Raw genomic sequence first — 23,932 nt, forward strand, 5'->3', positions numbered from 1 at the left:
ACTGTTAACATTCATACTGCAACTCTATATGTTACTACCATGCTTAAAAACCTTGAAAATATCCCATGGATGAAACACATTATCTTTCTATTACTATGAAAACAGTTCTGAACTGAATGAAATGGCCACTGATTAAGGTAAAAATGATACTACAATGCACATCTGTTAATCATTAAATTGGGAATACCTAATATATTGTGTGCTCCCGTTATCAATTCTCTGACTTTATATACATCTTCATATTTAGCGCTCTCTTGGCTTACTTCTCTTACTTAAGGGGAACAGCAGCAAGGACAGTTATGAGGACTATAAATAAGGGAACCACTAAACACATAAGAGACTTCAGAGCCTTGAAAACCCTTGAAGGTATCAATATGCTGGCCACCCTCTGGGGAAGGCTGACTTGCAGGATAACACTGAGGCATTAGAACAGCATAAACTATGGGTAATCCATAGAATATATTTCTATCCGTGTGGTAGCTTTCTAATTTGGAACTGAAGTTGTTTGGAACTGACGTTGTTTGGTTCAATGCCTAGAGAGTGGTTAGTGCTAGAACCTTCCAGCTGTGTTCTGGCTACTGATATTCATTTTGACACACATCTGTATTGACTGGACTAATATGTGTTACGCTGTCCTTGGTACCACCCTTCACTCCCCCTTTTCTAAAAGTATGCTTTGATTGCTCCACCATCACTACTACTGGAGAGTCATTGAAGCCACTGAGTGAAGTTTACCCTCTGCATAGTACCCATCATCCCAGCCACCAGGCCGAATGCAGTATCACCGTGAAAGCCTGGCGGAACACTCTAAAACCTAGTGGTTCTGGGGAAGTCCTGACAAACCAACATCTTGATGGGGCGACCTTTTCACCCCAAACCAATGACACAGCCAATAAGGCCTCTGCTTAATTTCATTTTTTCATTGATCTCCATTTAACTCCTTTTTCTCCATCGATCATCCAGTCATTCATTCATTTGAAATGGGTTCAAATTCACATGCAAGGAAATGCATTTTCCAAAGTTTCTCATATTCAAGATGGGGCATCCGAACCTCTATTCAAGAATACGTATTAGCGCAAATTCATCAAAGCAGTTTATTAAAACCCAATGCATTTCGGGCCACTGGGGCCCTTCGTCAGGGGAAACTTAAAACAACAATAAAACATGCATTATTATACCATTCCTCCATGTATGTACAAAATGTTATTTATAATATTAGTTGCGTATCTCTACTCTTTAACTAACACTCATGAAATTCACTATTAATGTTTGCATATTTACAACGTTTCCATAGATATCCCCTTGGTACTTTTAACAGTGCACGGGATTATGAAGTCCTGACAAACCCATCCTACGGATGCCAAAACAAACCTACTTAACACCTGACCCACCGAACGCACTAGCACAGATATTTGAAGAATCCTCGCTCAGAACTTTCCCCATAGTAAAAACAAAACACGATTTATTTAGCAGACAACAGTTTGCATGCCAATCATGAAAAACACGAATTAATGAACACACAACCAACAGAGAACAATCTATACACCCGAATTTCTACCAAAAACGCACTGAACTCACACGGCTGTCAGGGGAAGGTCACGTGATGTTGTGCTATACAAAAGTGCGTAACATAAAAAACATGCACTAACAGGATTGAATTTGAGTAGTAACGGTATAAACTGTGGTCATTCAGAGGGCTTCTGATCTGAAGAATATGGCTTTTTGATTTAGAAAAATAGAGCATTTGAGACCCACTAATTCATTTCTTTGTTGGTTCCTCCAGGCACCTTTGTCCTCCTTCTTTCCTTCTTTGCTTTCCTGCACTGCTGGCTCAATGCCTTTGCAGAGATGCTGCGATTTGCTGACAGAATGTTTTATAAGGTAATTAATAGTTTATGGAAGGCTTATTTTGAAAGAGCTCTAACTATTCATCTATCTGTCTGTCTATCTATCTACATATCTATGATTTGATTCTATTTGATTACATTTTTATAAAGCGCTAGCAATTGCCCAGAGGCGTCCTGGCGCTACCCATGACAGAAAGGATCCAAAAGCCAGAACATCAACGTTCCCAGAAAGGACACATCACTCAAAGATCCCGGGACAACAGCCAGGGCTTTAGTTCCTTCCTGAGCCTAAGAGGAGAAGTAGCATTTTTCAGCTCCCAAGGGAGGAGATTCCAGTGCAAAGCCGTAACTGTATATGGTTCCTGCCACCCGGGTAGTTCCTCTGTACTGGGGAACACACACATCTCGAGCCAAGCTTAAAAGGAGAGTCCTATTTGGAAAATCCCATCTAATCCTGTCTCTAAGGTACATCGGACCTTGTCCTTGCAGCGTCTTATAGGCTGTGCAGAGTCCCTTAAAAATTATACGTTTTCTCACTGTCAGCCAATGAAGACCGCTGATGGCTTGAGAGACTGAGACAAATCTAGAAATCTTTGTGATGAGTCGAGCTGCTGCGTTTTGAACAGTCTGCAGCTTTTTCAAGAATTTCGTAGGTAGATCAGAATAGAGCCCTTTGCAGTAGTTATCCTTGAAATAACTAATGCTATGACCCCTGTCTTGAGCATGTCAGAGGGTAAAAATTTAGCAATTTTCCTAATTATTTGCAGAGAAAAAAAGGCAGTTGAAACGACTTTGTTTACTTGCTCCCTATAACATAGTTGGTCGTCAATCATAACGGACAGATTTGTAAACTTCTGCCCTGGCTTGGGGAGAGAGCCCATTTCTTCGGCCACCAGCTAGGCGACCAGAACGAGGGACGATTTCCGAACAAAATGACCTCTGTTTTTGTTGACTATCTAGCTATCTATCTATCTATCTATCTATCTATCTATCTATCTATCTATCTATCTATCTATCTATCTATCTATCTATCTATCTATCTATCTATCTATCTATCTATCTATCTGTGATGTGAGACAATTGTATAACTTGTATAACAAATGTACTGCTGATGTTTTCGTTGCTAATGATATTAAATTAGAAAAATGTACAGTGTTTGAGTTCGTTTGAATTCAGTTTATTCACAATGCAGGAAAAATCACAAAGTTGGGGGCGAAAATTATCACAATTCTGAAATGCCTGAAGAAAAACAAAAGTGGTTCTTTTTCTTCTCCTGAGAAAGACGTGATTGGGCTTAGATCAAATCAGAGGAAAGAACTGTGAGGCATAAGGATGGAGGAGAACTAACCTGATAAAGGCTTTCTTCTGAGAAAGAGATTTGCAAAGATGTTGCTGACTTACTCTTGTACTTTCCTACTTTACCCTTAAATTTCAAGAGTAAGCCATAACTAAACTAGGACTACTCATTGTTTACTCCTGGAATTAAGGTACTACAAGAAAGTTACAAATACCCATAGTAAAATCTAGCATGCCAGACCTTCACAAACAGTACTACTACGAAGTGGGTACATTCAAGCCCTATTGACAGTTTTATTGATGGATATTTACTCTAAAAAGTTTTCTAGAGGATAATTGTGTCAAAAACGACAAAACTAACCCTCTTTTTTCATATGTATCCCCAAAAGGACTGGTGGAATTCAACTTCATTTGCAAACTACTATCGGACGTGGAATGTTGTGGTGCATGACTGGTTGTATAACTACGTGTATCGTGATTTCCTCTGGGTAGGTAGCTCTTGTGCACACTTGGGAGACGTAGCTATCATTATATGACGTTGCCCATAACATCTTTTCACTCTTCTTGTTTGCAGTTGTTAAACAAGAGGTTTCGAACGGTAGCCATGTTGTCCGTGTTCCTTATGTCGGCAGTTGTTCATGAATACGTCTTCACCGTGTCTCTTGGTTTCTTCTATCCAGTGATGTTTTGCCTGTTTGCCATCTTTGGAGGTAGGTTAACTTATCACCAGTTCCAGCCAAATAAATATATGCAAAGGCACACTGCATTTAATATCCGATAATGGCTGAGCAATCTACAAGAAATCATTTTTGTCAAGGAAATTCAATTGAAGGTGCGTGTTTTGTATGCAATCCGTTAAAAAACAGAAGTTTGAGAAAGTAATATCTGGAAACGTTTGGGTACAGAAATGCAAGAGACTATCCCCCAGATTCATCAAAGTCCCGTTTTGCGAGTCCTTAATAGCGATTATTAAGGAATCGCTATTAAAGACTCTCGAAACGGGATTCATGTAGAAATCGCAATAATTATAGCGATTTCTACTGCCTCCTTATTTGCGATTCGCTAATTGCTAATCACAAATAAGGAATGGCTTTCCCATTCATTCCTATGGGCCTAAATGCCGATAGGAATGAATGGGGAGTCATTCCTTATTTGCGATTAGCAATTAGCGAATCGCAAATAAGGAAGCGATTTCAAGGGTGCCAGGGTGTCCAAAGGACACCCTGTAGCACCCCTGAAATGCTCATGTACACTGGTGTTGCGCACACACATGTCCAAAGGACATGTGTGTGTGTAACATACAACTTAGAAAAATGCACTAAAGTGCATTTTTCGAAGTTTTCGCTATTTACCACGAAGTCAGACTTCGCGGTAAATAGCGGCCCCAGATTACGAATTCGCAATTTTTAAATGGTTCATGAATTGCATTTAAGGAATCTCTAATTGAGATTCCTTAAATGCAATTATTCGCAAATTTGCGATTTCTACAAATACGATTTTTGCATTTGGGATGATGAATCCCAAATGCAAAAATAGCGCTCGCAAAGGGCCAGATTCTCAGAATCTGGCCCTTTGCGAGCCGTTTTCGGCTTGATGAATCTGGCTGTATGATTGGCAATTCGAAGTTTAGAGTGCAAAGTTAGAGTAAACGTAATTTCACGCTCATGTAAGATGAACTTGACAAAATGATGAATCAGTAAGAGATGTTGGAACACAAATATGTTTGGGGGCTGAAAGACACTGGCCCACATGCATCATTGTGTCTTTTTGCATTTCTTAATTTGCGAAAAATAAGGAATCGCAAATTAAGAAATGCAAAATGATATGCATCAATATTTTCGGTATTCTTGTGGGATTCGGTAAAAATCGCATTTTTTACCGAATCCCAAAGAAATACCGATTTCTTAACTTAATTTTCGCAATTTCCATTGATTCCTATGGGCCAAAAGGCCCATAGGAGTCAATGGAAATTGCGAGTGGCACTTAGAAAATTTCATGGGTGCAGGGGGGGTCCAAAGGACCCCCCCATGCACCCCTGAAATGTACTTTTCAGCATAAGTTACATACACACATGTCCTAAGGACATGTGTGTGTGTAACTTTACAGTTTAAAAAATGCATTTTTGTGCATATTTAATCAATTTCGCAATTTACCACGAAGTTGAACTTCGTGGTAATTTGCACTTCCAATTTTAATAAAAGCATATTTTTCTATAATGATGCATAGCATTTAAGAAATCGCACAATTGCGATTTCTTAAATGCTAATGCAATTTTAGAAATCGTAAAAAAGATGCGACTTCTAAAATGGCATGATGCATCCCAACAAGCACTTTTGCATTCGCAAACGGCCGATTTTAAGGAATCGCACCGTCTGCGACTGCAAAAATGCTTGATGCATGTGGGCCTATATAGCTCAGTGGTAAATGCATCTGGACAAAAAGACTTATAACCGAAATATTAAATATCACAAATGAAAATATCCTTGTAATTTAAGGCAACACTATGGCATTAATAAGCAAGTTTGTATTTTCGGGGGTGAAAATCACTATCATGTATGGGTAGTATAACGCATGCACTGGCCTCGATTTAAGCACAACAAGATAGTGATATTCATCCAAGAACACTATCTTGCCTAGACAAGTTGAGTTTCAACGGAAGCAATCGAGGAAGGACTAACGTCCAGTGAAACTGAACACTCAGCAGCCAGTCGCAAAGGAATGCCTTCATCTAGCTTCATTATATACCAGCTTGAAAACATCCACCACAAGAAAATATTTGCAAGCATCCCAACAATAGCTACAGGGGGGAAATGAGGAAAGGAGTCACTACTACGTACCAACCTCTTCTGCAAGCTTCTTGTTGGCAGGCCTACGGACCTGCTAGTGCCCTGTCCCTCTGACCATTCAAATGCCATCCCCAGTCAGGGCACCTCGTTTCACTATCCTAGCACACAGTTTCGTCATTTTGCAATGAGGCTTCGGTCTTTTTTAGAGGAGACTGACTCTAACCCGGCACATGCGGATAATTAATTATGCCGGTGGCCCCATTGGTGTGCCACATGACTGACAGCAGCATCAACTGCTGAGAGGGATGAGGGCAGCCCCCCGCCCTAATTGGCAGCAGTGACTATGTAAACCGCGCACCGCAGCCAGAATATCGGCACATTCATGTTGCTAGGCGACGGACTACACAGCAGCTGCCGGGCAGTCAGTCTCTTGATACATTGTAGCACCGCTCTCAGCCACTCCAGAGCTGAGAGCACTGATGATGGTTTACTCTGCCCAGCAACGCAGCACGTCTCTCGGGAGCAGAGAGCCGGTGCACAGGCTGCTGGTCACGGCGCGCGCTGGAACTGGCAAAATGCGTGACAATGCATTTCAGTGCGGTCATGCGGAACACCGTGCTGAAATGCATGAGCATCACACCTGATGCGTGATACTTGGCAGGACTGCAGTTGTTCTTGAATTGATGTCCAAGGATGTACTGGATATGGGGACGATATGGAAGCAGATATCGAAATGCCATTGTGATGGTCCGATGAGGATTATTTATTTGTTTTTAATATACAGCAGGACATCAAATGGTCGAAGGAAACAACCTCGTGTTGCAGAGACTACAGGAATATTTTATAACATAGTTACACTAGGAAGTAGTTCTTATGAAGGGATGACTGCATAATGACTACAAATTACAGCTCTTCTGTGACCTACAAAATGTAGTACTAAGAAATAGTCATGAAGAAGTAGCCATTGGTTATATAGGCATATATTTTTAGCATACGTTCAGATTGTTTGTACTAGTCCATACTGAGGCTAAGAATATCGAAATTCAAGAAAATTGTGGACAAAATATCTAAGACCAAAATATTGCGAGGTAACTGCTTATCGAGGAAGTATAGATTTACTATTCCTAACTCCACATATATGTACATTGGCGATATATATATATTGTCACGGTACCTATATGTGGGTTTAGATATAGAAAATTCAATACTTACTTACCTTTCGATCTTTTGGATCAGTATTTTGTGTATACCTCGATATTCTAGCTTCAATATTCAGGTGGCCTACACCATTCAAGATCCAAAATCAAAAACTACAGTAAGGCAACAGGATGTGTTAAGTCGAGTGGGTGGTAATCAGTGACTTTTCGGTCAGGTTTTGAAGGATGCAAAGGATCAGACCTGTCATGTTTCGACCGGGACACTGCTTTACATGAGAGCAAAATCTGTTGAGGAATATGGTAGCAAGAAGGTCTTGTTGCTTTGTTTCGAGGAGGAAATTATCAGGAGTGCAGAGATTTCTATGTTGCACTGAAATTGCAATTTTCTTTCTTAGAGTGTGTTAAGTTTCAATAAGGAGGAAGAAAGAGAATTGAATGATGTTGCCCAAAAGCTAGGCTTTGAGAACCGTATATTTGAGAGCTGATATACAACAGGCCTAGACGTAAGAACTGGTGCTTTAGGAGTCAGGACACATACACTTAATTAAAAATCCATCAATGTTTAGCCCCAAATAATTGACGATGTTCTCTTCATATCAAGCACCTTATGTGGGAGGTCCAGTGTAACATTCAATCATAATTCTAGCTAGTGAGATTTTAATTATGTGATTTAGAGACAGAGAGCAGATCCTTTTGCAAGCTCAGACCCTCCCCTTCAGTTGCCTGTAAAACTGGCTTTAGTGGTAACTGAGTATTTTATCCTTTCCTTTCTTTACAGTGCTTTTCAACTTCATCCTGAATGATAGGAGGAAAAACCCAGTGTGGAATGTCATCATGTGGACCTTCTTGTTTATAGGACAGGGCATCCAGGTGTGCCTATATTGCCAGGAGTGGTACGCCCAGATCCACTGTCCACTCAAGGAGGTAAGTGAGCAAAATCACTCCTGACGAACGTTTGTCTGTGTGCAAGGCCTTACTCAAGGCAGGACCTGCACTCACAGTCATCTGCATATGGCTTGAAGCTATGAGCAGCTGGTTTGGGTGGCCTGAGGTTGCTTGCAGGTTGTAGCTGAAGGCCTATCTACGTACCCAGAGCTTGCAGCACTTAGCCAAAATCCCTGTCAAGTTTGTTTTGGTGATGTGGGGCCTTGGCACAGTGTGTGGACCAAGGACTCAGCCTCAATCCAGCTTAGTCTGAATCCAAGGTGTGGCCAAAGGCCCGACTCTGTGCCCAGTCAAGCCACTGTACATGACCATGCACAGAAGATCAAAGACAATGCCTTGTACCGTAACCTCTGTGTGCATGGCATGGATACCATATACTGCATGGACAGAGGACAAGGGAGGTGAACGAACAGGGTTACTGCACAGAACCAAGGCCTATGCCCAGATGGTAAGGTGGAAATGTCATCTGGGTGATTGGCTAAAGGCTAATCACAACTTGCATGGTAAGGAGGGTGGACACAACATGTAGCTAAAGGTCATAGATTGCCTCATACCTCAAATGTACATTGCTAAACATGGCATCAGCGATTGCATTTTAAAAGATATCATCGATGACATCGTCAGTAACATCATCAATGACTTCAGGGTGACATTACATTTGACATCACCAATTCCGTCCTTTCTAACATAATAAGTGAGGCATGCTTGTTGCAAGAGGAAGGAGTACAAGAAAGGGATGCTGACAATAACCTACACCTATGTCAACACATGTTAAGGTGGCTAAAGTACAGTACAATTATTTAATTGCTGCTCCAAACTACACTGTGGGAGCCACTTTGACAAACGAAACAATATCACCAGCATGGCAGCCCATTTACCATTGTTTTTGTTTTCCCTACTGCCAAAGAAGAGGTACAAACAGCAATGTCCCTCACATACACAAAGCTTTGTTCAAGAGTGTGAAGGGACACTGTTTGATTTTACCTATCTGGTACCACCATACTGTTCACTAAAGTCATACACAATAAACAGAGATTGGCAAAACCAATAGATCTTAGCAATCCGAGAGCTATTGCCGTTGTCAACGTTAATGGTTTTTAGCCACGTAGAATAGCAATGGCATTTATCAGACATAAGCTCAGCCTTCCATCCTTGGGAGATTGGAAAATGGAGTAACTTTCTATTAGAAGTAATGTTAACAACTGTTATTTAACTTTTAGAAAAAGCAAACTTTTGTGTTTTGGGCTTTATAAAACACATTATTATCATGTGCAGGTTATTTGTAGGCAAATATTAACAGCATGTTGAGGGTTTCCTGTGCTCATATATGCTGCTGGAGCTAGGAAGTTCCATTTAACATGACATTGGTTCATCCAGCCGTGTTGACTTAGAAGAAAGGATTCCAAACAATAATTTGAGAAGTTGCATGTTTTGATGTCTCTAATTGCTCACATTCATACCGCCTGTGAGAAAGGCAGGTCCGACCCCCTGTCTCGTTTGGTTTCGTCAGGCAAAGCAGCCAAACGATACCCAAAGAAACAAGCAGCAAAGTGCAAAAAAAAGCATAAAGGGAATCTCTGGAGTCTGAACAATAAAAGCTAATCAACTCATTGAGTACTTTGAAGATTTCTGTTCATAACTACAACTACTTGAAGTCCGGATTACAAGTCTCAGAATGCAAACCAAAAAAACCTTGACTGGATAAGCTACTCGTGTATGTATCCAGAAACGTGGGAGTTTGTAGAAGTTCAAATGGACGAGGCAGACGGGTAAGTCGAAATAAAGTGTATTTCTTGGCACTCTTCGTCAAGACAGGGATCCCAGCCTGCTGTCTGCATCAACTGACTCTCGGAGAATGCTGTGCCTCCATGGAATGTCAAATACGAATTCCACAGCGAACACGCCATCCTCACGAGACGCAGCGGAAAGGACAAGCAGACTTACAACATATCCCTTTTCATTATAACATAACAAAAGATAACACATAATATTAATAAAAGCAAATACAATGCTGAAAAGAGAGAGAAGGGGAAGAGAAGGGAACAACAACAAAAAGCTAAAAAAATAATGGCTCAAACGGAAAGACAATCAAGTCATAACAAAGTCTTTAAATCTTTCAGGTACATGACATAACCTTGGTTGTCTACGAACCCAAGTAAGACCACCATCCTCACTCTTTTCCTTAACAACGGTTGGTGAGACATGCTTTAGATTCGAATGATCACAATTAACATAATTTATGTTCTTATACAAAGCTAATCTCCTATAATTCCACTGTGTCCATTCTCTAGAACCACGTCATTTGTGGACTTCTTTCACCCTCATGGGGTCGGAGAAATTGTTCGGACCATGCTCCCTCCTGCCCAACTTCACTTTGATCAAATCACCAACATTAATGTTGCCAGAATGCTCAATGTTAACAGTGCTCCTACTACACTCATGCATCCAATGAGGAGTTAATTTAGTTTTAGGTGCTCTTCCACTCATTCTTGTAAATGGTATCTTATTGGTGACGCTATGCACAGTAGTGTTGTGAGTCCAAACATGTCTTGTACACTCTTCTGAACATTTTGCCCCCCCCTTGTATAGCCATTTGAATGGCATCCTTGATAGCCTTGGTCATGCGTTCAACCATGCCATTTCCCTGAGGGTTGTAGAAAGAAGTATACATATGCCTTATGCCATTATTCATGAGAAACCCACGCATGACATGGGAAGTTAATTGTGTACCATTGTCCATAACTAAAATGTGTGGGAAACCTTCTCTCTTAAATATTGAGCATAAACTCTCAATCACTGTAATGGTGGTAATGTTCCTTAAGAATTCTACTTCAAGTCACCTAGAGAAAACATCCACTATCACCATGGCAAAATGTTTATCACCAGAAATAAATCCAAAGGACCAATAACTTTGAGACATACCTGTTCCCAAGGTGTACCACCACTTTTGCCAGAGATGGAGCCCATGCTTTGCGAACCAACCTTCAGTCGCTTTTCACTCTCTACATAGTGAACACCCTTCTACCCAAACTCTGACATCTTCATCAAGACCTGGCCACCAAAAATTGTTCTTGAGGCATTTCATGGTAATGGTCTTACCCAGATGCCCTTCATGAACCAACATGAACAACTACTTCCTAATTGCCCTGGGAGGAATGAACCTCTCACCCCTCAATACCAATCATCAGAAACACCAATGTTAATTTCCTCTTACAATTTGACATAGGTACGTAAAGAAGGTTTAACAACACCTTCACGCCTCCAACGTGAAAGAATGGAATTGCCTAATTCCAAATAGTCAGGATCATCAATGGCAGCTTGATGCCATTCATCCTTGGAAATGGATTTAAACTCATCCACACAGGCATCTTCAATACTAGCCACCATACAAACCACCTCATCATCAAATTCCGTATGCTCCTTCACTACTAGAGTAAGTTTCGATAAGCAGTCCGCTTGGAGATTTTTCCAACAGGATAGGTATTCAAGTTTGTACGTGAATTCTTTCAACTAGCTGCAAACATCATCAAAGGAGGAGAACCATTACTAGCACCTCCTGGACTTAAAATTCTAATCAGAGGTTTGTGCTCAGTCCTAAGTGTGAAGTAAGTCCCCCATACATAAGTACGGAAATACTGTACACCCCATTCTGCAGCTAAAGCCTCACGCTCAATACAGCATAGTTTCGCTCAGAACTGCTGAGTGTACATGAGGCAAAATCTACAGGTTTTTCCGCACCACATTTAGTTTGCGACAACACAGCCCCAACACCATGAGCGCAGGCATCCACTGTGATGAAAGTATCTTTGCCAGGTTCAAATAGGTGTGCAAAATTACTGACAAACTTAGAATAGTACTCGCTTAACCCCATGAAGGATTTCAACTGTTCCTTGGTGGAAGGTGTGGCTGCAAATTTGATAGCTTTTAACAGATCTTCCTTAGGTTGTACACCCCCTTCAGAGATGGCATATCCCAAATAATCCACCTCTTTCATCAAAAACAAACACTTATCGTTTCTTAAAGTGAGACCAGCCTTATGCAATAAGTTTAACACATTAGCCAAGGTGACACTGTGATCAGCTTCATTTTTCCCAGTGATAAGATTGTCATCCTGGAAATAGTTAACATTCTTGATACCATTAAGTAGTTGATGCATCATGCGTTGGAACACAATGGCGGTTGAGGGAAAGCCGAAGGGAAACCTTTTAAATTGAAAATCTCCCTCCATGGTGAAGAAAGCCGTTAGGTTCCTAGAATTGGGATGTAAGACAACCTGATGATAAGCTGATCTTAGATCAAGCTTAGTAAAAAAACTTTGCCTTATGAATTAGGACGACCATTTCAGAAATGTTTGGGAGGGGAAAAATGTCGACAATAATATTCTGGTTTAGCGACCTGAGTTCCACACAGAAATGAAGTTTGCCATCTTTTTCTTTATAACAACTATCGGAGAAAGCCACTCCAAGACCTCAACAGGTTAAATGTCTTGTTTCTGCATATCATTTAACATCTCCCTGACCTCGTCACAAATAGAAATGGGTATTTATTTTTTCATAGCTGATGTCTGACAGGATGAGCATCCTTCTTGAGTTTAATTTCATGCGTGTATCCCACAAGTTTTCCTAAATTCATGCAAAAAATATCATCATATTTAGATAAAACAGAGTCAACTGTAGGATAATCTTCAACTACTAATACATGTTCGGGAGACCTGGGGTCAATGATGACATGCAAGTCATGCTGTTGCACCCAACCCAGGATAGCAGGACCATCATTAGAGATGTACACTTTGCCTAAAGCACTTCTACCCTAAATTCAAGTGTTGTTTCCATGACACCCTTGATATTAATAGCTTCGCCACTGTTTCCCTTTGGAGAAATATCACTGTTGGTTAAGGTAACATTAGGCCAACATTCTTTAAAAGTGCGAAACGGAATGATAGTAAGCATGGAACGTGGGTCTACCATTAGAGATAAAGAGACACCATTCAAAACGAAAATGGCTTTAGGTCTTTGTAGAGTACATGGATGGTCATCCTCAACACAAAGAGAAATGTCAGGTGGAACAAAATCATCATCTATAGAGGCAACTCTATTCCTATTGGGATTTTTGCAGACAGTGCTCAAATGACCTCTCTTACCACACTTTCTACAAGTTTATATCTAGCAAAGCAACCAACAAAGTCTGCGGCATGACTCATACTGCCACATCTATAACAACCTGTAAATTTGCTCTTATTATCAGAAGGCACCCTTGGTTTGAATTTAGCGGGTTCCTTGTTTTAGTTATCACTGTCCGAAGATGCATCTTTCTTCATCACCACACTTACCGTATCCTCTTTCTTTAGTTCCAAAGAATGCATTTCTTGCATACATTTGTCGAACTCTTCAACTACCTTAGCAATGGCAATGGCGATGAGTTCAAGTAGTGTTGGATTTCTGGCTGCCCAAAGTTTTTCCTGCATCCTTTTATTTATACACTGTACAATTAATTGATCTTTAATTACTTGATCGGTCACAGCACCAAAGTCACACTTCAAGGCAAGTTCTCATAAAAGAGTAACCATTTGGTCGACAGTTTATTTTTCTTTCTGAGGCAACATATAAAATTTGTGGTGCTGCATGACAATATTGATTTGTTTTCCAAAATACTTGCCAAGTCTTTGTTTGGCCTCAATATAAGGATTGTCAATAGGCTCACCATCTGCACCAATAATTTCAGGAAGAGATGTAAAAGCATGTTGGCCAGCTTTCCCTAAAGGATTTAATAAAATAGCTCTCTTCCTGGATGCTTGAAAACTAAGACCATCAATGGCTTCTAAATAATTTTCAAAAATGCCAATCTATTATTCCCATTCTATTTAAGGTGTATCCCCTTCAGATAAAAACGCTGGTGGAGGAGAAATCATTTGATTGGCAGCCATATTGAGTAAGTGATGAAATTAGTAAAAAAAAAATAATGGTGGAAAGACTCAACAAAAGAGGTGTGCTTAATGCAACTAGAAATGTGATCTGCAAGTAAGGTGTGCAGATCACCATGTAAGTATTGTATTATGGAAGTATAGTTGGTAGGATGCTTAATGAAACTTGAAATGTGATCTGCTAGAAAGGTGTGCAGATCACCGTGTAAGTATAATATCACGGAAATCCAGCCAGGAGAACACTTAATCGAGCTTGAACCGTGATCTGCCAGGAAGATGTGCAGATCACGTGTGACTATCGTATACAGAAAAACAAACGCTGAATGCAGCTCGATATGTGCCGGCTGACTGCCAGATGAAAGACAAAAACGTAACAAATGTAGCGAGCCAAGAAAAGGAAATTGACACAAAATGGCCACTCGTTACGTGTTGACGTCGACTAGGACACAGAAATGTAAGCCCAATCCAAAATGGTGGTGCGTTAGCCTGTACATGCTGACGCCAGTACGAACAAAAGTCAGGCACAGAGGGTGAAGTTGACGGTGCTAGGCAACGTGTTGTACAAAGAGAGAAGGGCGCAAGCGAAAAAGGCTTGAGTGTGGTTAAGAAAACGCAGATATAAAATAAATAGTACATTCATAATGGTAATTGCGCATAAAAAAGTTGTGCCTGAATGGAGCTCACAGAAGAAGAAGCAAGGAAGATTTCCTCAAACAACAGAAGCTGCACTCGAAAAGCTGCACAAGACATGCGTGAATCCTTTCCCCACTGACGATGAGCTGGAGCGGGCAATCGTTGCCAAAATGTAGAAGTTCAAATGGAGGAGGCAGATGGGTTAGTCGAAATAAAGTGTATTTATTGGCACTCTTCATCAGGACAGGGATCCCAGCCTGCTGTCCACATCAACTGCCTCTCCGAGAATGCCGTGCCTCCATGGAATGTCAAAGAAGAATTCCACAGTGAACACGCCATCCTCACGAGACACAGCGGAAAGGACAAGCAGACTTCCAACAGAGTTCTGTTGGACAGACTTGTGAAATCAAACTTCAGATGTATTCTTATTGTATTTAACAAGAGGAAGAGCATTTCTCACATAGTAGCTCAATAGGATATGTAACTGATGTGGAGACATATCTTCCCCCATAAGTTAGTGGAACTTAACCTTTCATCCTGTTGAGAAGCTTGGAGTCAGTACAGCTGAGCTGGGCAGCGACAGTACCTTTTTTAGAATATCCTAATAACGGCAAGTAAGCAGGGCATAATTTTTCATTATTTTGATGTAAGCACACCAAGACTACGACTCCTAGAATGCACTTATTTGTATGTTATAGATTAGAACTGAACCACAATGCTTGACAGGTATGGAGTGCTTGTGTGCTCTGTGTAAATAACCTGTGTGTGGCAACGGAGAGAGCAAATGTTAAGCCTGGGAGTGAGCTGAAGACCACAGATTGAAAATTGCACGTCTCTTCAAGACAGCGAACGTCCCTCATTTACAGGACAGTATAAATGCAGTGCAGAAGTTAAAATATTCAGTAGTCGGGTTACTGCACATCTAAAATGTTACCTTTGATTTTTGACACTGCTTTACCACAGTGCTTCCTGGTGATTCCCTCAATATTACCACCAGCATAAGGTTGGGGTGAAAAGTAGCAGAAACAAGTGGTAAATCAGAGGCAGACTTGGTACAAGTCTATAGTTTCAGGACTGTATTGCTGTCACACTTTGACTAAAAGCATGTAATAACACTGCAAATTAATTGTGGCACTCAGAATAAGACTCTACTTACCACACCATAGGCCTTATTTAAAGGTCGTATGTCCTTTAGAGATGTTTGCATTTTTCTAGCACCAGCACATCATCGGTGGGAACAGAGTGAAAATATCAGAGGAAGTGATCTATTTGTATTCAATTCATTATGACCGCAAATTACATAAAAGAGTCATCATCTCAGCTACAGTTATTGGATGAAACAATGTCTATAAAGAGCTAGTGCTCAAGTTCTAGGTTTTCCTTTTGTACCCAAATGCATTCTGGTAATTGTAGTCCTGGTTCGCTTTAGTGGGCCCAACTGAGCTAAAACACCAGAAAAAAATGTTTGCCTCTCTTTAAAGTATAATTGATCGGCACCAACCAACTGGGATTAGCGCATTGGCATGCAGCAGTTATGAATGTACTGAGACATTCATAGGTCCTGTAGCTGCAGTGGTCCAGAGAAAGGACTAGGCCGGAGGCCGGTAAGCGAGGTTGCACTGATGCTTCCTCGCTAAATGAAGCGAATCAAAAGATTTGGAAAGTGCAGCCCAGTGATAATCATGGGTTAAAAGGGTAGCGTCCTCCCCGGCCCGGTAGCATGTAAATGAATTACTCCACACACAGAGCTAAGTATTACACAGCTTTATTCTCTAGAGTGTAACCATTAACAGGATCCTACAGCACCATGAATTTTATTAACCACACCCAAACACTTATGTCGCTACATTATGGAATCTCTCAGGGAACATAAGGGTTTATGCTCTATAATACAAAGGACATTACATCTTCCCCTTTGTTAAATAAAATATACAAACAAAACACATATATATCATAGTTCCTCAATGAGCCATCAAGGCGCTCAAACCACTCTTCCAGATCTTATGGTGTGAGGCTGAGGAGACACAGGAGAAACAGCCACAGCAGGCACTGGTGAGTTAGCCACTGAGGCAGTCTTGGGGCTCTCCTAGCCCTCTGATGACAGAGTCTCACTGCGAATGTCTGCAACCGACAAACTCTGAGGCAGGTGCTGGAAATGTATGGAAACCCTCTTAATGGACTTTCCAGGATGGTGAGCAGTCACCATGTATCCATTACTAGTTACAACCTGCAATGGATCGCATTGAGAATGCAGCATCAGATTTGCATTTCTGCCTCTGCTTGACAAGGACTTGGCCTCCTTTCTGAAATGTAATGTCCCGATCACATCAATGCTTGTATGCATAAGTCTTCATTCTGGACTTGTGAGATAAATCAGTGAGTCGAACTTTCTGAGCATCAATTGTTCTTTCAGTTGACCACTGGGGTAGCTTGGTACCCATGTCTCTCCCGAACATCAGAGTAGCATTGCTTCTGCCGGTTTTAGAATAGGGGTAGATCAGTAGGCTTGAAGAGTAGAATGAAGAACAGAGTTAGGCCGAGCGCGCTGTACGGCCTTCTTAAGAGTGCTCATAAAACGTTCAACAATGCCATTAGCCTGTGGCCGTAAAAGAGTGCTTTTCTGATGCTTGATATTCAAATGAGGAAGAAAGTCTTTGAATTTCCGACCATTGAATGGTGGGCCATTGTCAGATTTTAGACTGGATGGAGCACCCCAGGTTACAAATATGCCTTCTGGTCTTTCAATTACTCGATCATGAGTGACTGACAAAAGGTCTTCCACCATAGGAAACTGGGAGTACTCATCTATAATTACCATGAGGTAATAGCCATTTTCAAGGGGTCCAAAGAAGTCAACTGCAATTTTCTCCCTGACCTGTCTTGGACGATCCAACGTGATCAAAGGATGCTGTGTTGTTTTGGGAGATACACTGTTACACAAAAGATAAGCCTGGTGCTCTCTCTCAACTCACTCATCAAGATGAGGGAAGCAAACAAGGGCTCGGAGAGTTTTCTTTGCAGTGGCAATTCCACGATGCCCTTCATTTGCCACTTCAATGACTTGCTGTCACAGACTTTCAGGAATGACAATTCTCGAACCTCGCAAGATAATCCCTTCTTGTGTAATGGACAGTTCATCATGCACCTTCTTGAATTACTGATATTCACTGTCGTTATCAAGAGGTCGAGCAAGTGTTCTCCAGGACTGATGCATAAAAATGTATTTGAGGATGAGCATATTCCTTTCTGCATTGGTAGCAGCACTTATTTGCTCCACGGACACAGCTGAGGGAGTGATGGATCTTACAATAAAGTTAACGTAGGCCTCAGCCATTTTGGAAGGGGTACCCTGGCACTGCATGGGCACCCGAGAAAAGTAGTCGGCAGGGTTTTGATCTTTTCCCTTCCAGTGCACATTGTTGAAATCATACTCTGGCAGACTCAGTCCCCACCTCTCAATGCAAGGGGGCATCTTGGCCTTTGGATTGCCAAAGGTAGTAAGAAACTATTGGTGATCAGTAACAAGAGTAAAATGTTTCCCATACAGAAATACATGGAAGACACAACAGCTAGACTTTCTTTCTCTCAGGTTGCAAGTAAGCTCGTTCAGTCTGTGACAGACTTCGCCTAGCATAAGCTACGATACGTCTTTGTGCATTTGCATGTCCACTATGTTGGGCAAGAATCGTACTTAAGCGCACTGGGCTGGCATCCACAATATTCTCTGTATGCAATTTTGGATGAAAGTAAGCTATTTCAGCAGCAATTTTCAATTGCATGCCTAATTGTCTTGGGACACTTACAGTGGCAAACTCACGGATTTACCTTAATTGTAAGAATTGCAAGAATCGTAGTTAAGCGCACTGGGCTGGCATTCACAATATTCTCTGTATGCAATTTTGGATGGAAGTAAGCTATTTCAGTAGCATTTTTCAATTGCATGCTTAATTGTCATGGGGCACTTCCAGTGGCAAACTCAGGGATGTACCTGGAACAGAAGCTGGCCATACCAAGAAAATAAACCACCATGGTTACATCTTATGGAGGGGAGTCTGGCCCTTAGCTGTATCTGCAGTCATTTCCTCTTCCGAGAAAAATGACACAAAGAATTTTAATTTTGGTTTGTGAAGTTCTCATTTTTCAGCATGCAATGTAAGACCTGCATCAGCAAATAGACATCAACTTCTGGAAGGGCTCTAACATGTTCCTTTCATGTGACCCCAAATACTAGTATATCATCACAGTAATTGAAAGCATGCTTGACAGGCAGCATAATGCAGCAAATGACATCTTGAAAAAGTTTGGCAGCTGAAGACACTCCGAAACTCAATCTTTTTTATCTGAACAAGCCAACATGAGTTGAAAAGGTAGTAATGTACCTGTAATTTTCTTCCAGTTCAAGCTGATGGTATCCTTTGTCCAGATCAAGGCTCGAAAAGACTTGGCACCATTCAACTGGGTAACCATATCGGCAATGTGCGGACCTGGGTGTCGTTCTTGTTCGTTTGCCTTGTTTGCTTGACGCATGTCAACACAGATTCACACCGATGCTCCACTGTCATTTTTAGGTACCACCACTACTGGCCACACCCATGGTGTTGGACCAGTATAGCATTCAATGATAACATGGTTTGGCAAAATCTCAATTTCTTTTTCAACAGCCTCTTGTAGATGAAATGCAATCCGACTAAGTGGTTGAGCAACAGTAGGAATATCCTCATTATTGTGGAGCTGTACTATGATTGTCTTAAGCTTTCCTAATCCATGAATCAATGATAGAAACTAATTCACAATGTTGTTATGAGCACTGATATTGTAATTCACAGAAAGTAGCCCCATGTCAACAGAAGTACTGAAGCCAAACAAACATGCACTTGATAGGTGTCCTGAAGGGCATGGATTGGGGCTTGAACCTTTGTCTTTTTGTGTTTCATAGACACCATAAATTATTCTTGACTTTACTATGGTTTTGAGGCTGCCCCCATGTATACTTTGGTTTATGATGGTGTGAAACGGGGCACCAGAGACAGTTAATGGTATTTTTCGGCTGGCATTAAATTTATCGACGCACCACTGTGTATGATAAATGGTATATAGCAGCCATTAGCCGTCAATTTTATTTCTGGACAATGCCCACTAAAACGTTGTGATTTCACTTATTGATTCTTTTACGACTTGTATTCTTTTTTTTGTAAGAAATCAGACCTACATACGCACATCTTTTGGTAGTCACACTCCCATCTACTTCACTATCGCTCGACAGTGAAGTCAAAGAGCCTTTCGACGAGGAATTAGATGACAATCGGCCTCTTTCAGTTTCTACTTACCTCAACTGATGTTGCCATTTACTTTGGTGGGCGTGACTGGAATGCTTCTGGAACTTCCTGGCAGCCATGTAGTCTTCACGACATGACACACTGACAGCCATTTTGCCTTTATGAAGTGACGCACTCACTTTTTCTCTTGCTTTGTAAAATATTACAAAATGGTTCTCTTTACTGCAGCCCTTACATATCTGCCCAATGGCGGGACATTCATCTTCATGTGGAAAGGAAAATCCACATCGAACACACAGATTCTTCTTCTTCAGGGACATTGTTTTCGGCCTCTACCTTGTGTTTCTTCTGGCTCTTCATACTCAACGCCGATTCACTCTGGGCTCCTCTGGCCTCCATGTCTGTGGTTTGTTTATCAGCACGTTCTTCAGCTCTGGTCGCCATGAGCACATGCTTCCGACTGAGTATTTCTCTCAGCATTCAGCTTGGTAAGGAATCAGACAGACAACCATCTATGACTCTGAGAATAATTACTTCTTTGTCACTAAATTTGCTGAGCATACAGCTTTTGATGAGCATTTCAAGGCTTTTAACACATTCATCAGTTTTATCATCTTATTATCTCTCTTGACTGAAGATGTACCTTTCATAGTCAACATTCTGCATCAGATTGAATTTGGTGTTCATCATTTCTTTAATTTGACGGTATGAAGTTTCTGCACATCCTGGTATTTTCTTTATCACTTCTTTCACTCCATCACCTGCTCAGTTTTTGAGATATTTAATTATCTTTTTGTCATCTGCTTCTTCCAACACATCAATTAAGTCATTAAAAGCTTTGATCTAGACAGTCCATCTCGTGCCGATATTCTACTTCTTGGCAACATCAACAGCAGACAGTGGTTTGAGAAAGGCAGCAGCTGTATGACCAAGTGTGGGACTTACTGACGGTGAGAGTGGAGTTATCCTGACTCATTCATACCATTTCTAGGGCCTTGTGATATGCTGGGCTCTGGTTCGTCCCCAACAGGTTTTGATAGCGTGGCCTCTTTCTTCTCAGCCATCTGAGCTTTCAATCTTTGAAAATCTTTGGAGTTGTACTGAGCCCCACCTAGCTACTCCAGTAGGGCGCCTCTTCAGGTATTGGCAGCTCTATATTCACAACCCCGGTGTGTTCACTTGGGCTGCTGCGCTCATAGTTAAAATCGGATAACTCTCTTTTACTCCGGTTCTGGAGAGTGAAATTGTATTTTATATATTTAAGGATTTGTTTCTAACACCCGGTTGGTCTCTGCCTTTTAGACCTTCTTTGCTTTTATCAACTTCTGATTTCACTGCTTCTTGCACTTTCTGTACCTGGTTGTCAATGTCTTTATTGTTATAGTAATGGATGAATAATGGCTCTGTGTTGAGTTGTGGAGTCGCACTTCTTATCTCAGTCGTAGTAGTAACTTTCTGACCAATGATAAATTACATTTTCTTTGGAACCTTCCCTTTCTTTGAAGGTCTCGTACTGACTGGAGTTGCTCTCTGACTCCACATACTCTAACAGTCGATTCTTCACTTCAAGTGAGGAGCACGTGGCATGCGTGAACAAGTTGATGGACCTCAGCAAACTCTCAGGGAGAGCTCTCTCGACTCTTCAGGTTGAGGGGTTTATAATAATAATAATCCACATTTGTAAAGCGCGAACAATCACCCCTAAAGGTCTCTAGGCGCTGGGGGCCGTCGGGAAGATTAAGCAAGCTATTGCCCAGAGTCACATGGTGCTAGGCTAATCTGCCGCCGGCCCCAGGGATCGAACCATGATCCCCAGATTCCGGTGTCAGTCGCCCTGGATTCCGGTGACAGTCGCCCTGGCCACGGCGACTGACGCGGTTTACGTATGCCCTATCTCATCACCAGTTGTAGTGTCCTCCCCAGCCCAGCATCATGTAAGTGAATTAAGCCATACACGGGCTAGGTATTGTATGTCTTTATTCTCTTGAGTTTAACCATTAACGAAAAGTACTGTATCATGAATTTTATTAGCCACACGCAAACACTTCCATCTCTAGACTACGGAGTCCGTTAGGGACCACAAAGATCCTATGATCTATAGTACAAAAGCCACTACAAAGCATAAATTAGGCAGGCTTGTGCTCCGTCCCAGTCAGCAGCTCTGCAGATCTGCATGGCAGCTCGAGGTACTGGTGAGTTAGTGTTGGCGGTCCATTATTAAATGTAACTCATTTATGCTTTTATAGTCTTTTTGCTACTCTGCGGTTCAAAAGTTCTTCTTTGTGAGTTGTTTATCTGGAATGACACAGTTATTTGCATATATGCCAATTTTTAAGTACACATAAGAAGGAGTTTTCTACAAATCGAGGTGCTTGTATTTTTCCCATTAAATCTTAATGCAGCTGGACACATTTTAAAAGGAGAATAAAATAGTTATTTGTGACTGAAAGCTTGGAGTAGCTGGAGAGTGTCTCTATGCAGGGACGTGTCTATTCGCCTCTCTATGGCTCGATGTCGTTCCAGCATGACCAGTTGATGTGTTCCTTCCCACACACTGCTCTCAGTCTGTTATAAAATACATGCCATATTAGCACAAAAGCTGTAATGCAAAGGCACCACAAGAACTGTCTGAATTTAGTTTTGTTCTAATTACATTTTTAAAGCTGTTCATAAGGCAAAATGGTATTCATTCTCACAATAAGAAATGAGGAGGGGTCAAAGGAAACGGTGCCCACAGAAGATAAAAATTACTCAGTCATCCCCTTGGAAGTGTAAAGTGCTTCAGTGTATGGATGTGAGGGCGCAGAAAGAAGACGGAGTGAGTGTGTGAAAACATGAGGAATTGTGTGAAGTGCTGAAACACAAAGTAGCTCCTTAAACGGGAGCAGTGGATAGACACAAGTACTTGGTCCTTGCACAAGAAGAGGCATTATGTAAGCATGCCTTGGACAAATGGGGAGCAAGGGTATGAGAGCGATGGATCGAGCAAATCATAAGCTTATGGGCAGGCTAAAGCCCACATATTCAACACATCTCTTCAAGAGGCTGCATGCATTGTCTAGCCGAAACCTTAAAAGAATTGCCATATCATCAGAATAAGTCATCAACTATAATGCTGCGTTTTCACGGCGGAGCCAATGTCTTCTCCGCTGCTGGGAAAAACAGCCTACCTGAACTGAGGTGGCAGTGTGTTGGGTGGGTAAATGTGCCATCGGTCGGTTTTTTGCTCAAATCGTTTTATTAAAGTTTTCAGTCTGACACAAGTGAACCAGTTAGCGTAACTAAACAATGAGTGTGTACACAGGAGGGCATAATGGTGCATGAGACTGTCCATAAGGAAGCAAGCTTGCCTGGAAGTAATAAAAATAAATGTTTATGTTACAGCACTATCTCCTGTTGTACAGTGCATTATGTTCAGCTAATATAGAAAGAAGGCTAGAATATCTACAGCAATTAATGAGAGGGTGCCATATTGCTGGAAATGTCTTTTTGGTTAGCACTAGCATGTGGGAGATGTGCTCGATCAAGAGTGCGTGCCAGAGTCTTTGAACCAAAACCCCATTGCGAGGGCCTCCTTTTTCTACCAAAATAAAGTGATGAGTTATTTTGCCACATTCGCCATGTAGCTTAGGACCGGCCAGTCAGAATGTGTTATACCATCTAACTGCATGGGTGGGAGTCCAAGTTGCAGTATGGCAGGGTCTGCGGGATGGAGTTAACAATTGTTATTAATGTGGCCTAAGATTTCCTTAAAACATTTTTTGATCTCTCCACAAAGACCACCAGATATGTATAAAGTCTCCCACTGCCTGGTTGTACCGCCAGCATAGAGAAGTGGCTGTGGGGTACATTTTGCTAAGCCTGAGAGGTGTCCGGTACCAATGATACATAACTTTGTTGGCATTTTCCCTATGTGGTATGCTTCTAAAGATTTTGGGAGAGCCACTTCACAGGCCTTCCCACTGTTTGCCTGATATGGATGTTCCCAGGTTGGTCTTTGAGCCTGCTTACTACGGCTATGTTGTGGGTGGGTTGTAGTCTTGAAGTGCCTAGTATTTGTTATAAATACGAC

General features: G+C 41.4%; 1 protein-coding gene across 1 annotated transcript in view; it reads left to right on the plus strand.

Annotated features, from left to right (window-relative positions):
* The window catches only part of SOAT2 (sterol O-acyltransferase 2), a 463,801-nt gene that overhangs the window by 423,216 nt on the left and 16,653 nt on the right, over window positions 1-23,932 (plus strand). Inside the window, exons 11-14 of the mRNA XM_078687322.1 lie at window positions 1,784-1,881; window positions 3,533-3,631; window positions 3,718-3,853; window positions 7,865-8,010. Of these exons, the coding sequence (XP_078543448.1) occupies window positions 1,784-1,881; window positions 3,533-3,631; window positions 3,718-3,853; window positions 7,865-8,010 (479 nt within the window). The remainder of the gene's footprint in view (window positions 1-1,783; window positions 1,882-3,532; window positions 3,632-3,717; window positions 3,854-7,864; window positions 8,011-23,932) is intronic.

This window comes from Lissotriton helveticus, chromosome 1_1 (assembly GCF_964261635.1).
Source record: "Lissotriton helveticus chromosome 1_1, aLisHel1.1, whole genome shotgun sequence".
Lineage (NCBI taxonomy): Eukaryota > Metazoa > Chordata > Amphibia > Caudata > Salamandridae > Lissotriton > Lissotriton helveticus.